This window comes from Pteropus medius, unplaced genomic scaffold, assembly GCF_902729225.1.
Source record: "Pteropus medius unplaced genomic scaffold, Ma_sr-lr_union100, whole genome shotgun sequence".
Classification (NCBI taxonomy): Eukaryota; Metazoa; Chordata; class Mammalia; order Chiroptera; family Pteropodidae; genus Pteropus; species Pteropus medius.
In genome coordinates, this window is record NW_024349519.1 from 9,895,536 (window position 1) to 9,911,989 (window position 16,454).

General features: G+C 34.8%; 1 protein-coding gene across 11 annotated transcripts in view; it reads right to left on the reverse strand.

The window, feature by feature from the left end:
- The window catches only part of BICD1 (BICD cargo adaptor 1), a 167,754-nt gene that overhangs the window by 80,673 nt on the left and 70,627 nt on the right, over positions 1 to 16,454 (reverse strand). For 10 of the 11 annotated variants that reach the window (XM_039882344.1, XM_039882352.1, XM_039882345.1 and 7 more), the window contains exon 2: positions 9,225 to 9,437. The exons of the other annotated variant lie outside the window; for it this stretch is intronic. In XM_039882344.1, coding sequence (XP_039738278.1) covers positions 9,225 to 9,437 — 213 coding nt within the window. The remainder of the gene's footprint in view (positions 1 to 9,224; positions 9,438 to 16,454) is intronic. 11 annotated transcript variants of the gene reach the window in all.

A 16,454-nucleotide genomic window follows, 5' to 3' on the forward strand; every position in this document is an offset into this window, starting at 1 on the left:
TAATAAAATATGTACACATAATAAAGCAGTTAAAATAAAACAAGGTATTTTAGGGGGTAAAAAAAGAAGCAAATATCCTTGAAAAGTATGGCCACAAGCATTAACAAGACGTAGCTATTAGGACTAGGAACTGAGACCTCTTATGTCAATATGACTTAGTTGTCTGTTTCAGGGAAATTTTGCCCATGGCAGATAAGAACAAACAGATAATTCAATTTACTGTTTGCTTTAGGAAAATGAATTGATCTTAGACAACAGACTGCTCACCTGGGCAAACGCTCACATACCAAACAGCACTGTCCTGCCCAGGTCACAAGTAGTCACTTTAGTTGAGCTCTGAATAGAGCTCTCAGATCCCCAGCAAACAAGTGTAAAAGGTAACAAAGAGTCACACAATTCTAGCTATCTGATTTTTAAAAATACCGCTAGATAGTCAAGAAAAATACATTTCTTCACTTATTTTTGTCTCTGCTGTACAGATGAAAAAATTGAGGCTTAGAAAGATTATGAGATTTACATAAGATTCCACTGACAGTAAGTGGTGGGGTCTGAATTTAAACTCAACTCTCATCTGACTTCTGAGCCCATATTTATAAATATCACATCATACTGCTGATAACACTGAGTATACAGCTTTCTAACACCTATGTCAAGAGAAGGCTAAAAATTGAGTTATGGCCCTTGAATATCTGTCAGCTGGGTTTTTGACAGAAATAGAATAACAAGTAGGCAACTGAAGGTAACCCTCTCTGATGACAGCCTCTCAAGAGTATTCTGTGTTACAGGCTGAAGGGAGATGCATATGCTTTGGGTACCAGGCAAGCAGGTGGCAAGGCTGATATTCCATTTAAAATGATGAAAAGCATGCTGTGATGATTTGATTAGATGTAGGGGTCATCTTATTTGCATAGGGGCAAAGAGGGACACAAAGTCAAATGGTTCTTAAGACAAGTTCTGTCATATTGAGCATCTATTAGCAGAACAAAAATTAGACTGGAAAATTCTATGAGTAGGTACTATTAGTTCTTTATTTCAGATACAAAAGAACCCTAGAATTGATTTTTACAATATCTAGTAGTAAATATCATTAGTTTCCATATTTCATTTTAGAGAATACATATAACAGCAATTATTTTAATTTTGGAACAGCTGATAAAAAAGGATTCTTCTTACTTATGAACAACTGATTTCCTAAAGCCATTGCTAGAAGAAATACTAAATCAGCAGTTAAAAAAAATAAAAAAGGAAGCCTGTCTTCCAAATTGAGCTCTCAATCAAGAATACAGGCACATAACCTAAAAACTGAATCACACCACCTGGATGGCAATTAAAAATGAAATGAAAGGGCCACAAAAATAATTGAAACAGAAGAAAAAATAAGAGGAAGATAGAACTAGTACACTTTGAACACACTGTTACATAGTAATAATTACAAAGTAAAAACCTGAAATAAGAGTAGGTGGCAAAATAACAGAATAGAAGATAAAATAGAAATAGGACAGATAGGATAGAAAAACACAATACAGTGAACACAGAAAAATGTAGGTGTTCTTGTGGAAAAGAAAACAAGTGTCTTTAAGAAAGAAATCAATTTTAATTAAAGGTAAATTATGAAGAAAGTTACTCAGATCAAAATAATCTTTAGAAACTAGGTATGAATTTACCTTCTCAGACCTGATAAGAAATCCGAAGACTAAATATTTAGGATGCAGGAAGTTAATCAAATCCTATTGCTAACCAATAAGACTGGGGGCGATAAAACTAAATTTGACTATATTCTTGTGTTTTTCTGACATTCAAAGTAAAAATAATGAGTCTATCATCAGAAAATGTATACCCTTAACCCAAGGACTTACACCAATCCTAAAAGCTTGTAAATTATGTCTTCAAAAACTATATCAAATCATAAAAGTTGTTTATTATATAAAATAGTAATAATGTATTAAACATCTCTACATTTCTTCACTTGAATTGCAAATAGCTTTACTAACAATTCTTTCTTTTCCTTTCTTTTGTTTTCCAACATTATAAAAATATCCTGGTTTTTTTGTTGGTAGGTTTTTTGTTTTTTGGTTTTTTTTGAAATGGTAAATGGTAGAAGAAGGGAGGGAAAAACTTCTATGCTTAAAACCACTAAAAGAAACCTCATAGGAAACAAGCAGCAGATTTAAAAACAGAATGGCCAAAACTTCACTGTGGCAAAAGTAGAACAATCAAAAGGCAAATAATCAACTGGAGGAGATAATCATAGCAAATGATTAAGAAAAATCAACACTTTCTTGAAGCACACATAACAGAAACACTAAAATCTAATAAATAAATGTGCAAAAATTATGAAATATAAACTGTCCTTAATTAATAAATAAATTAATTAATAGATTAATAAATTAATGAAAGTGGCAAATTTCTCATTTGTTCTTTTTCTTTTGAGTGTCTATTATATGCCAAGGTCTGTCCTAAGATATATTAATGAACAAAACAAACCATGTTCCTACCTCTCAATGACCTCATCAATTAATACCGAAATGCCATGATTCACCTCCTAAATAAGCAACCTGAAAGAGTTATAAAGCTTAATGTTTGCTAGGGCTCAGTGAAACAAGAATTCTTTGCTGTTACTAATGGGAGCATAAATTGTTTTAATATTTAAGAAAAGCAACATAGCTAACATAGCTATATGTATAACTTTAAAAAAAAAAAAAAGCCTTGTATCACTTGATCCAGTGATTGTACTTCCAGAATGCTATTTAGAAACACTTCTAAATATATTTTAAAAATATATGCAAACAGCAATGAAATAATAAAATAGCTAACACTGATTCAGTGCTATGTGCAAGGTGCTCTTTCAAGTGTGTCACATGTAAAGATTCATTTTATCTAGGAGGTAGATATTATTATTCTTTCCACTTAATAAATAACAATATTGAGGACCAGAGAGTATAATTTACATGCCTAAGTTTACTCAGCTAATATGTGCATAACTAGTGTTAAACTCCAGCAAATAAGGTGATGGCAAATATTCCTGCAAAATCTGCACTTAGCTCTCAAAATGAAATCCAAAGCTTCTAACTTCATGTTTGCAAAGTGCTAAGTAAAAAATTTGTATGAGATTTTACCTAATATAATTTTTCTTTTGTCCATCTGCTTTATACAACATAAAATATTACACTGCTAGGCTTCAATAAAATTTTCTGGCAATCCATTTAAAAAAAAAAAAGATTAAGATGCCCAGGTCCTATCTACCCAATAATAACAACTGTTTTTAGCCTGTAATTTAATAGAATGGGTAGGGGAAAATCTGTTTCCACACAGTTTCACAATCTATAACCTTGACCTGACTCCTCATTTCAGATAGAAGTACAACTCACAGATTATTAATAGAGAACTGATCAATTTCAAGATACCCATTACAATAAACAAAAAGGAACCTGGCACTAAGTTTTTAATAATATTTCTCTTAGGCTGGAGAGCCAATGGCATCCACCAGATGTTTTCCAGGGGGCACTAATCAGGCAGGTATTTCCTGCTTTAATTCAGGCTACTATCCTGACAAGAGCAGCCCAAGGGAAGAGAAGTGTCTCCCAGTACTAGAATTAATTATATATTCATTGTATCCCCTGAACAGCTGGCCTTGCCTTACACATGCAGTATTTCCAGCAGTGTTTGGCACAGCATTTGCACCAAGTAGGTGCTTCACAGAATGGTCATTCCTCAAGGAGAAATTTTGCAGCAAATTAAAATACAGCACAGAATTTCCATTTCTCTTTGCCACACATTCTGAAAATTGTGGTTACATATGACTATCTGCACATATACATCAACAGCATTTGCCAACTCAATGGTATTTCTCTCAATCTGAAGCTTAAGGGTGGATCTGCCCATTTCAATAAGAGTTAGGTAGCAACACTGTCTGACCTTGGAGTGACTCATGGTCCTTCTCTGTTGACTGGCCTCAGCAGAAAGGGTGATGCAAAATAAATGAATGGGTGAGTACATGGCAATAAGATGCGCATCGCGAACTCTGCTCTTCTGAATCCTATTCATTTTAAACTCATCTTCCTTAACTGTTCTAATGGCAAGTGCCCCAAATAAATTAAAATATAATAAAGAATTGACAACTAACCAAAGTTACATATTTATGATCTTTTATTCTTCTTTCTTTATTAACGGTGTAGAACATGCATTCCCATGGGATAAAGGTCCCCAAAGACATTCAGGTCCTAATCCTTGGAACCAGTGAATGTCATTTTATACAGTAACAGAGGCTTTGTAGATGTTATTAGGGATTTTGAGATGAACAGATTATCCTGGATTATCTGAGTAGATCCTAAGTATAATTAGTGTCCTTATAAAAGGGAGGCAGAACATGATTTGACACAGAAGAAGGCAATGTAATGCTGAAACAAGACACTATACTGCTGGCTTTGAAAGACAGAGGAAGGGACCATGAGCCAATGAATACAAGAAATGCACTTCCAGAAGCTAGAAAAGGGTAAAAGCTGGAAGAGGAAACAGACACTACTTTAGTGCCTCCAGAGGGAGCATGGCCCTGCCAACACCTTGACCTTAGCCCAGTGATCTGCTGACTTCTGGCCTCAAGAAAATTGTAAGAGAATAAATATGTGTTGTTTTAAGCCACCAAATATGAAGTACATTATTACAGCAGCCATTAGAAAATTAATACAGCCCCCAAGGGGTTGAAAACTGGTCCTCGGGCAAGTGAAAAAAATCTTAGATATTACAATGGTTTGTGATTTTCCCAAGCTCATCCTTACCTACAAAATCTTATTCCTCAGTTTTTAATTTTGTGGCAATTAAGAAAAATGTCTTTAAAAGCTCCTTAAGAAGACGATAAGGAAAAACAGGTTTATAAAACAACATTTCATTGGCAAGTACCGCAAATAATAATGCAGGATTTTTATTACCCTCAAGGCCCAGTATCATTATCATTAACATTTGAGAGCAAGAAAGGTGTCATTATTCTGACAGGTTCTTTTATAACCTTCATTCTAACAATGAAGTTTTTACCATCCAGAAAAGGGTTGTTGGCCTTTTTTTTGTACAGGTAGCCAAGTCTTACCTCATTGTTTAAAAACAATTGTGGGACTATTATTGCATGCCAAAGTCCAACAGGAAACACATTTTGATATTCTAGATTTCTTTAATGTAACGTAGGCAGTGAGGTTTTTGTATATTATGTTAGAGTCAGAAAAGATGTTTGGTTACAACTCCGCTTTTTTAAAAAAAGTTTTACTGAAACCAAAACTCTAGCAGACTACTATTCCTAAATCTAAATATTTTTAATATAATCGAACAAGTGATAATGAGGAAACTAGTTAAGAAGGTAATCAGTATATAGTCCTTATGGGATGCAAAGCATTCTACTTTAATTCTAACTGAAAGTTCAAGTTTGGGTCTATTGATCTAGTATAATTAGTCAATAATATTTATTTTTAAAAATATCTTTGTTGATTAAGCATTAAAAAGTATAATTCAAGATGTATAGCAAAATTCATTATATCACTAAACTAACTCATTAATTTGCTCTTCCTTCCTTGCTCACGTATGTTTCTTATAACCTTCAAGAAATTAAGTTTTTAGTTCATCGAAGTATCCCTGATTGTTAGAATAAGCTATAAATTTCCGTAGGAGAATTAAATGCCTGAACAGAATTTTAATAAGGCTAGACCTGCAAACTGGAATGTTCTTTGGAAATAGAGGTCAAGATGTAAAAAAAAAAAAAAAAAAAAGATTAAAATTGGCCACTAAGCATTCCAGCTGAAATGCTGATCGTGCATCACTATTCCTTCTACATAGTCTGCACAGGGAGCCAAACCTGAGCTTGGGGTGGGAGAAAAAGTTTGAGACTGAATTGAGCTATTTTTAGTTCGAGAATCAATATGTACAAAATGAAATGTGCACAGATCTTTATTCTCATATTCCAAGATGTAGAAAACTGGCGTTTGACCCTATTCACAAGATGAGAAAGAGAAGAGAGGGAAGGGAGGTAGAGGTGGGATGAAGGAAGGGCAAGAAGAGAGAAAAGAAATCCATATGCATGCTAATATTACATAAAAATCTAGGCTGCTTTCACTGTTTATTATTTTTAAACGATGAAAGATAATAGATAAAGAAACTTAATTGCCCTTAAAAAAGTAAAGCAATTATACAGGATAACTTTAAAAACAAACGTTTTCTTTTACAAATGTCAGCTTCAGAGTTGCCATTTCTACAGTATGCCCCAAGCGATGCTTTCTTGCCATTTCTAACTTTAGCTTGACCTTCCCTGCAGTTTCCCATTTAATTCTCCATTTGTCATTGGTTTAATGACTGGCTATCACACTGGAAGTTGATGTTACTATAATATCAGGCCAGAAGTTTGTGCCCCTTCTCATTGTCTAATGTAGAAAGAAAAGAGTCATAAACAAAAAATGGTACTATTTTGAAGCTGTGTCCAAATGATGTCCAACATTTGAATGTTGGAAATATTTTTGAAGTTTTCCCCCCAAATGTTTGGAATTATGGTGATGTAGGTCCTTATTACCTCCCCAAAATAACTCCAAAAAAGCTAAAGATATTTTTGAATAAAGATCAACTGACATCATTTTGAGAACTATTCAAAAGCTATTGTGTTTTTTCTCATTGACAAATATAATAACTTAACTTTCCAAATCATGGGGAGAAATATTTCCAGTCATTAAAAAGAGAAATGAAATGTATATGCTCCTTATTACAATGTATGCATTTTAATCAATAGCCACTGACTATGAGCATATGGGATTATGGCAGGCATCAAGATGATTTTACAGATGTGCATAATGCACATCCTCCATGCTTTAATGGAAATCTGACACTCCCCTGAGCACACTGTTTCCCCTGCAATTCTCTCAAGTGCTCACTTGGAAGCCGGGTGAGTGCCCCTTTTGCACCACATGGCTGCTCTCAGAGCATTCTGCCCCCTCTTCTCTTAAAACTCCTCTGCTTTAAATTGCATGTCACCATAAGATCTTTTTAAAGCTGGCAAGTGTAAATTTTTTTGGAAACAAATTAACAGTAGCTTCCTCTGGGACAAGGTAGTGGCAGCAGGGTAGGCATAGACACTGTACACTGTTCACTACCAGCATTGTTACTGTCACCTACCAAATATCGACTCATTCCCCCGCACCTGTCTAAGGCTTTAGCTCCTGGCTCATTGTCAATATGTCCAGAATTTCTGGTCTTGATTCCTGGGTTCTCAATATGCACATAGATGATCTTGATTCCTGGAATTCCTCCTCTTGAGGGACTTTCTCCTCCTGCTTCACTGACTCAGTCTCATGCTCATATCTTAGTGACTCACTCTTCCAAGTTACCATCTCACTACTTCTCTCTCCTCAAATCCCCAACACCCCCATCTTCCCTCCCAGGGGCTGACCTTGCTTCCTGCTTCAGTGAGGAAACTGAAGCAGCCTGAAAAGGACTTTCAAAGACTGTTCATTCATACGTACTGATGTACCGACATCTGCATACTTTTCCAGGCATTACTGTAAAATGAAACTTCTTTGCTCCTTTCTAAATGCAATCTGTCCATTTTTGCACCAGATCCCATTCCTCTCTTCCTCACTCAAAGATCCTCCTCAATCAAGGAAATCAATTGCTCTAGGCATTCTCCCCTCTTTCCACTTTAAGTTGAAGTTTCCCTCTCCACTGGTCACACCCATCAGCATTCACAGATGCTATTATTTCTTCCGTCTTAAAAAAAAAACCAAAACAACAAATTTTTCTTGAGCCTATTCTTTCCCTAGCTACCTCCCATTTCTTTGGTTCTCTCTGTAAATAAAACAACTCCTGAAAAAGTTGCCTCTACTCTCTGTCTCCAATTTTTGTCCTTTTATTCTCTCTTAAACCTAATCAGGCTTTTGCTTCCACTGCTCCACAGAAATGTCCCTCACTGGGTAAGGGTAAGCAAGTGACTGCCCAATCTTGGCACATACAGACACATCAGATAAAGAATTGGAGAGCAGCTTTGTTCTTAACGCTCCTTTGCAGCGAAGAGAAGTGAGGCAGGACATCTTGAAAACTGTCTCATGCTCTTCATATTACTTAGTACTTCGAGTCTTAGTACTAATCATATTAACTTCCACTTGTTTGGCTCCTTTCTCTCTCCAAAGTCATACTACTATACTTGGGCATGTCCAAAGATGATGAAAAGGTAAAGCAGAGACTTCACTGTAGATAGTTCATTGTAACTTGGACATGTCTAAGTGTAAATTATTGATGGAATTCCAGTATTCCAATAAATTTTGGACAACTTATGTCTCATAATAATGAAACTCTATTTGTAATATGTCACTAATTTCCAGAAAGATATCAGTGGATTACTTCTGTTATACTTCACAACATTAAAAAATTTTTTCATCCTACCTTTTTTCTATTTCTACAATAGTTAGCAGTGGACCTGGTACCTGTTTGTCAATCTCCTGTTTGTCTACTGCACTCGTGTAGAAATGAGAAGACACCTGCACCTCTTTTGCAGCTTTCATATCAAAAACTAGAGTGGATGGTTTAATAGTTTCCAAAAATGTTCTTTAAAGGCTTTGGTGGATAAAGCTGCTTTTGGCTACCAATGTCCCCAGCATCAATGGCAGACTGACTTGACCAGCCTGAATATTTCCCATGATGCTGCTATGGGAAAGCTGAAGAGAAAGAGTGATAGAAACAGGGACTGAGGAAGGAAGTCTCCCTGACCTAATTCACAGCAGCTGCAATTTGCTGCCTTCTCTACAACCTGAAAAATAGTTTATGGCTCTCCATCACCAGGCTCTAAGACCCCTCAAAACACTCCCCTAGGTCTCATTCCCCAGGGAAAAGAGTCTCGTCATTTTGAATTAGTGCTGACACAGAGTATTACCATCAACCATTCTTCTCCACAATGTAATAAAACAGGAAAGGGGAGGAAGTGCTAAGGGCATTATATTTTTTAAATTCCTTTGCAGAGCAGTAAGCCCAATTCCCAAATAATAAATTAAAGACTTTAATTCTTAACAGACAATAAAAGAGAAGAAAGCTCATCTCAGAACAAGCTGCCTTTTCACTAAAAAAGCAGAAAAAGTGCTAGCATTAGTATTATGTGCTTTTTGCTTAATACACTCCTCTGATTAAAGAAAAAGGTTTATTCCTCTCGCCTCCAGAGAACTTCATCTTTTTTCTCCCTCCCACCAACCTCTCATAGGGAATTCGTTTACCTCCTTCAGATCCTGCACGACAGCTGTGAGCCTCTCGTTTTCTGCCTGTACGTTAGTGACCACAGCCCGGCTCTGTTTCAGTTCGTTCTGCATTTCCAAGATCTTCCCCAGGTAGTAAGCTTCCTTTGAGGCCGACTCTTGCAGAAGCGTTTCCTCCCGAGTCTCTCCATCCTCAGCAACTTTACGGTGGATGGAGAAGGACTGCCCAAAGGCCTGCAGAAGATTTGAAAAGAAAAAGAGTGCACGATAAAATGCACTGTAATGGCACTATTAAACAGACTTGGGAAAATGTTTTGTTTTGCCTTGTTTGTGAGGTGAGCTATTCTGCAAGACCTCTAAAAGCAAAAAATACATATTTTATGTAACAGTCTAGCAGCTCTTACTGATGCTTTAAATTAATTAATAAGGAGAAATAAATTTTTAGATATCTTGCTAAATATATATATATATATACACACATATATATACATATATATGTGTGTGTGTATATATATATATATATGGGTTAAACAACACTTGAAAAACATTGCTGCTTGCTTTATGTTACCATTTTTTTGGACAAATCCTATTAAAGGATCGACAGTACAGTTCTAATGAGCCCAACAAAATTCATGTTCTAATTTTCATTCTAGGAAAGAAAATAAGACTTTCATTAGTTTTCTGATATATTAGCAGTAAAGATACACCAATTATGACTACTACCCTTAACAGACAAAACAATCAAACAGCATTCAAATTGCCCATTACCAAAGCCATTAAAATGTAGTCACCATATAACATATATGTATCTATTTGTGCCAAAAGAAATACAGAATAATAAACCAAAAACTAATAAAACTGGTTGTCTTCAGGAGGTGAGTGGGAATGAGGTGAAAAGAATGGGAAAATGAAACGTGATACAAGGGATGAGGCAGGGAGTGGTGCTTTTCTAGTACGCCTTTTTCATATAGTTTTAACTCTCGGAACTACAGTAATATTTCACATACCTCCCAAATAAATGATAATTAAAGTCAATCTCTATATGTCAGGGGAACCCAAATGCAATACAAACAATAAATGAACCTGGCTGTATTACAAATGAACAACGTAACTACATTGAAAGAGTGGAGAAAAAAGGTCTAACCTGAATAGTTTTGGAAACCAGTATTTTTGCTATATACTGTAAAACTAAAGACAAAAGGAACTGTACCCAAACACTACTACCTAGTTAGTAAATTTGTTTCTCATAGAGATTATGGGATCACAATTCTAAAGCTTCTTTATATATATATACTAGGGTTGAGCAAATAAGTAAATATATTACAATAATGAAAGCCGGGTTTCTCGCCATTGGAGAAAGGAATTACAAACAAGGAAGGGAAGCAGTCTAGAAGAAAACTAGTGGTATTGGGTTGTAATTAGAAGTATTAGAATGAACTTATAGTCTTTATTAGGTCGACAAATATTCAGATAGATAGAAGAGAGGCGTTTATGTTTAAGTATACACATATAAATATTTCCTAGCTCTGTCAGCAGAGAGGGCCTAGAAGTAATGGCATATCAATAGCAATGAGCATACCTTGCACCCGAATTTTGTTTCTAAATATCAATCTCCAATCATAAGAACTAGGAGTCTTTGGAGAAAGAACCAATTCTTGGGCTGGAGCAAAATTAACTTGGTACATCTTGTGGTACCAAAGAATAAGTAATAAAATCTGGGATAATTTGGACAACAATAATTATAGTAATGAATTATAATCCATAGAATAAAATAAATATTCATGAGTCTACATTGATATAACTGACTAAATGAGAGAAGAAATAGCTTTCATAGTAGAACTCTAATAAATGTAGAAGGAATGATGGAAATAAAATATATCAGCATTTGACAAACACCGATTAATAATTGTTGCAAGTAAGAATTATCAGTGGAACATAAAATTAATAGACAAAAAGTATGATGAGAAACAGAATATTTGTATAGTCTCAAAGTATTTCCTCCCAAGATACTTATTAATTCCAATGGGAAAAATAGTAACTTTGTAGTGAAGAGATCTGGTAGACCTTAACTAAGTGACAAAAGTTACATCAGCATCAAGGAGACATATCAACATCATGTACCATCTGATATAATACACTGAGAGGTACACAGCATCACTTCTGTGGTAGTCTTGCCAAAAAAAACATAAGCCAATTTTTATCATAAAAATAAAAACTCAAACTGGGAGACATTCTACAAAATTATTGACCAAGACTCTTCAAAAGTATTAAAGTTAGGAAAAATAGAGAAAGACTCCTCCAGACTAGATGAGACTAAGGAAACCTGGCAATTAAATGTACTGTGGGATCCTGGACTGGATCTTGGACCTAAAAAAAGACATTAATATGACAACTGGCAAAATTGGGATAAATTCTTTATATTGGTCAATATTATTATATCAATAATATTGATACAATTTCTGGTTTTCATAATTGTAATATAATTATGTAAGATGTTAACATTTGAGGAAACTGTGTATAGTAGGTACATGAAATTCAGTGCAGTGTTTTTGCAAGTCTTTTCTATGACTAGAGTTATTTCAAAATAAAAAGTTAAGTAAGTAAGTATAGTCTATACTCTAAAGGAGTTGATAGATCTAGTAAAATACTGGCACATAGAGTTATAAAGAATGTATGTGCTCAAACACCAAAGGTATAATATAGTCAATTAAAAGTACTATAGCTTTATGATGTACTTTGTGATATTATTATGTTTTGAAATTTAAAATGCCATAAAAGTCCATGAAGAAATAAGGCTGGAATTAACCTGTGAAACTTAGTTTCACACCCTTTTTTTTTACAAAACTAGAGGCAGAAAAGGTATATGTTAATTTTTATAAGGGACATGGCAAAAGTTAGGAGGAAAGCATGATTTACTGATTTACTCTTTTTCAAATTAAACTCATAGAAGAAATTTAAAAAATACTAATGTGGAGATCCATGTCTCTCTCAATAAACTATCTTAAAATCTTGACATGGATCAAAATCAAAATATGGTTCCTAAGCATCAACTGGAAAGAAAGATTTCGGTATCAGTGTTCATCTGTACAGAGCAAACCATTCCTGGCCCTTGGCCTGTTCAGGTACTGGACAGAGAGAAATTCTTATTTGAGTAGCCAAATTTCTACATGTAGTAAAAAAGCATACAGACTCACAAATAAATGAAAAATTATTTTCGGCGATATGTTTACTTTGCTTTTCTATCAATAATGGTCAGAGTCTATGAAGTCAATTCTGAATTCACTACCCGTTAAAATGCTTTTAGGTATACTTGAAACCTATATAAAACCTTATTAAGCAACATCGCCCCCAATAAATTTAATAAATTTTTTAAAAGCCTTTAGATGGTTTTGGTTATTAAAAAAAAAAAAAAAGCCTTTCGAGAGGAGAGGTCTGGAGAATTCTGGCAGCACATCTCCCCAAGTGACCTGATGAAGTCTTCAGCAGATTCGAATCCTGGCAAAGGAATCCTGACTCTATAGTCAAGTATTAGTACAATTTAAAATTAGCATGAACTGTGTGTCAAGTACCTCAGCTAGCTTCTTTTTCACAACTACTTTCTCACTTCTATGTAATAGAAAACTTCCACAGAGCCATTTTCTTTACTCTGCTTGAGTAAAATCAATGGACTTAAGCAGTCTATGGCTTTCATATTATTCTCATCACATAGGCAATATTCTCCTGGCATAAAACAACCCAGTCTTAACAGAAAGTGAATTTATCTTTCCATCTTGATGTAAAGTTTTATAAATTGTATTCTGGATCCAGTACCAAAGAAAATTTAAAAATTTCAGATATATACATGGAAAGGATTTTCAAAAAAGAATTAAGAATTGAAATTGCTATTATAAAAATTTTGATGAATCCTTAACACATTTATTGCAGCTTAGAAACCTTAACTAAACATATAGGTCTCCAAATATGTCATTATTTTTATGAAGAACTTGTCCTTCACTGGACCTGATTTGAAAACCTTGTTTTCAAGGTATGCAAGGTTATCCAAGGACATCTGTACTTGAAATAGAAAAATAACACCAATCCTGCATAGGCTATAGATACCCAATAATCTGCATTTCCAAATCCACCGAGAACTAACATTACTCAGAAAATATCTGCACTTTAGAAAGGGAAGGTGAAGGAGAAAATACTCCTACTTTGCCTAATTCCTAATTGTCAGTAATTGAAATTGGGCATGACAGCCAACTGACATCTATCCACTGGCTAATTGTGAAAGTTGATTTACCAGACGTGTCTGGCTCTGCTAGCTATCTCTCCACTCCACCACCATTCCAACTATATCCTGACAAAGTGGGGCCTATAAGAAGAGAAACAATCTTTTTCAAGGCAACTGAAGCTGCATCCTTGGCAGAGATCACAGAACTAGCTTCAGTGTCTATTTATAGGCAATTCTAGGGTAGTAATGCTTGTAGTTCTATTTTATCCAGATAGCAAATTCCTTTTAGACAGTGCAATCATTTCATGCATAATTTTTATTTGAAATTAATTGAGGTAAACTGACATTTCTATACAATTTTAGAATGTATTATAATTTCTCATTATGTATGTAATTATAATTGCAAAATATTACCTTTAATATATTCCTTTGCAATATTTCACAGTTGCTTTAAATTGTATACCAGAGAAAGTCCAATTAGCTATATAATAACTACCTTGTTTTCTCATTCTACCGACATTTTTAATCCAAAGAAAATTGACAGTTTTTACCTTCATGTTCAATATATTAGCTGTTAAGTAGAATTACTGTTACTGTGAGCAGAATTTTCATACTTATTATTCCTTCATGATATGAAAGATAAAAGAAATAAAAGTTTGGCTATTTATATCATTATCTTTAAAATATGTGTCCTTGGTTACAGAATTTTCATTCTTTCATCTTAAAAATTATAGCAGAGCAATGTACTAGGTCACCCAAGGACATTAGACAAAATATTTTCTTAAATCAAAACACTAAAATTCATTCACTCATCTGTTCATTTATTCAACAAGTAACTACAAAGAACTGTAACAGGCACTGCTTTAGGCAGTGAGGATTCGATAATGTTCTAGAAAAAATATTTCTGCTACTCAGAGCATATATTCTAGTGGAACATAAAGAATTCAATAAGTGCATGACAAAATGTTGGAAAAGTTCCAAAAAGAAAATGAAAGCCAGGGGAGGAGCGTAAAATAGCACTGCCCAATAGAAGTTTCTGCGATGATGTATCTGTGTTGTCTAATATTGTAAGCACTAGCCACAAGGGGCTAATGAGCTCTTGAAAGGTGACTAGTGTGACCAAAGAACTGAAGATTTTATTTTTTGTAACTTTGTCACATATGGCTAATGGCTGCCAGGTTGGACAGTGCAAGGATAGAGAGTAAGGCAGGTTGTAGAGAGAGGAAGCCTCATTTAGAGGAGAGAGATGATACCTCTGACCAAATACCTACTCTGAGCAGATACCTGAAGAAAGTAGGGAGTGAGCAAGAATCTGACCTTTCCCTAAAGGAACAAGCCTCAGTGTAAGCATTGCTGAGCAAGAATTACAGCACTGACATGACCCCTCTTTAAAGACTATTAGTGACAGTTCTTTAAAGTCCCTACTACAGCACTTTACTATCTGAGAGTTCCAGGGACTATTTAGACATGATTTACCTTCTACAAGGTAAATCATGTCTAAATAGTCCCTGGAACTCTCAGATAGTAAAGTGCTGTAGTAGGGACTTTACTTCTACAAGGTAAATCATGTCTAAATAGTCCCTGGAACTCTCAGATAGTAAAGGAGGCTGTTCATCTCTTTACAGAGAGCAGACCCTATTTCTGAAAAGGCTAGCAACTGGCCTGTCACTGAAACCTATCCTCCTCTATGTACAACTTTACCATCTTTGAACATATAATAAACATTATTTGACCAATTCTATTTCTCTGTTGCCTCAGCCACCAGAAAATTCAGCATTAAATGCTCTGTAGCAATTTAAGTTTCTGGTATAACTATCTCCTGTTTTCTCTATAGCTTTGAGTTTTTATTATTTTTACCCTATTGTATTGTTTTATTTTAATCTACTTCAAATACTTTGGGAATAGAAAGGATATGCGTTATAATCCAATAAAATGATTTAAATAATGTTTAATTATCACTCGTTTTACATTGTCTTAAGAAAAGTCCATTAAAAGAATGGAGTTCGAAAGTATAATAGAACTGAAACTTCTATGAAGGATTCATTCTTATTCTGTGGAGAACAATGAGCCCAAAAGATATCATAAAGTACATAAAAATAGAAATAAGCTAGTTAACTTGTTAGAACAGGCTATGAAACATTTCCCAAACCACTATATTCCAGCAGCAAAGTGTCTTACAGGGTATGACCCAATTAGAATAGAAGGAACCACTGGAGGTGAGACAGCCCAAAAGTATCCAGCTGGGAGAAATCTGTTTCCATGACTCATATGGTTCAAACATTATTAGAAGTCAAAGGTTTCTCTGACAATTAGAATCAAGCCTGATCCTTGGGAGGGCACATGTGCTCATGAGAAGCAAAAGAGGTTAAAAGCATGCACTCCTGAACTGAATCAACTCTGCCACTTACTAATTATATGACATTGAGCAAGTAACTTAACATTCTGTGCCTCAGTTTTCTCATCAGTAAAATGGGAATAATAATTTCTATTACATAATGTTGTTTTGAGGCTTGAAAGATAAAATCTATGTATCACTTGGAATAGTTCATGGTACAAATATAGTTAAGTGCTCAATAATTCCTGGCTATTATTAGTAGAAAGATGACGTGCTTTGGAATCACATGCATTTGTGTTTAAATCTGCTTCCCCTAAAATCTTCGGCAAGATCTTTGAATTTCTGTCTCAGTTATATCTTGTGTAAAATGAGAATAAAAACATGTACCTTAAAGGTAAGCACAGACTAGCCCTAAAAGGCAAGGATATCAAATAAGAGGTATAAACTCTACAGCAAAATGCCTTGGACGCAGTAAATGCTTATTAAATATCAGTCCCCACTCTCTCCCTCCCACCCTTTGGAAGTCTCAGATCTGTCTCTGGCAGGCTGTCACATTCTCTGGTATAAAAGTTTTCCTTGGACTTACTTGTACATGACTCAGGAGGCTGTTCATCTCTTTACAGAGAGCAGACCCTATTTCTGAAACACCAAACCTCTTACCAGAAAAGGGAGCTCTGATGTATCTCTTTTCTTATTAAGCCAT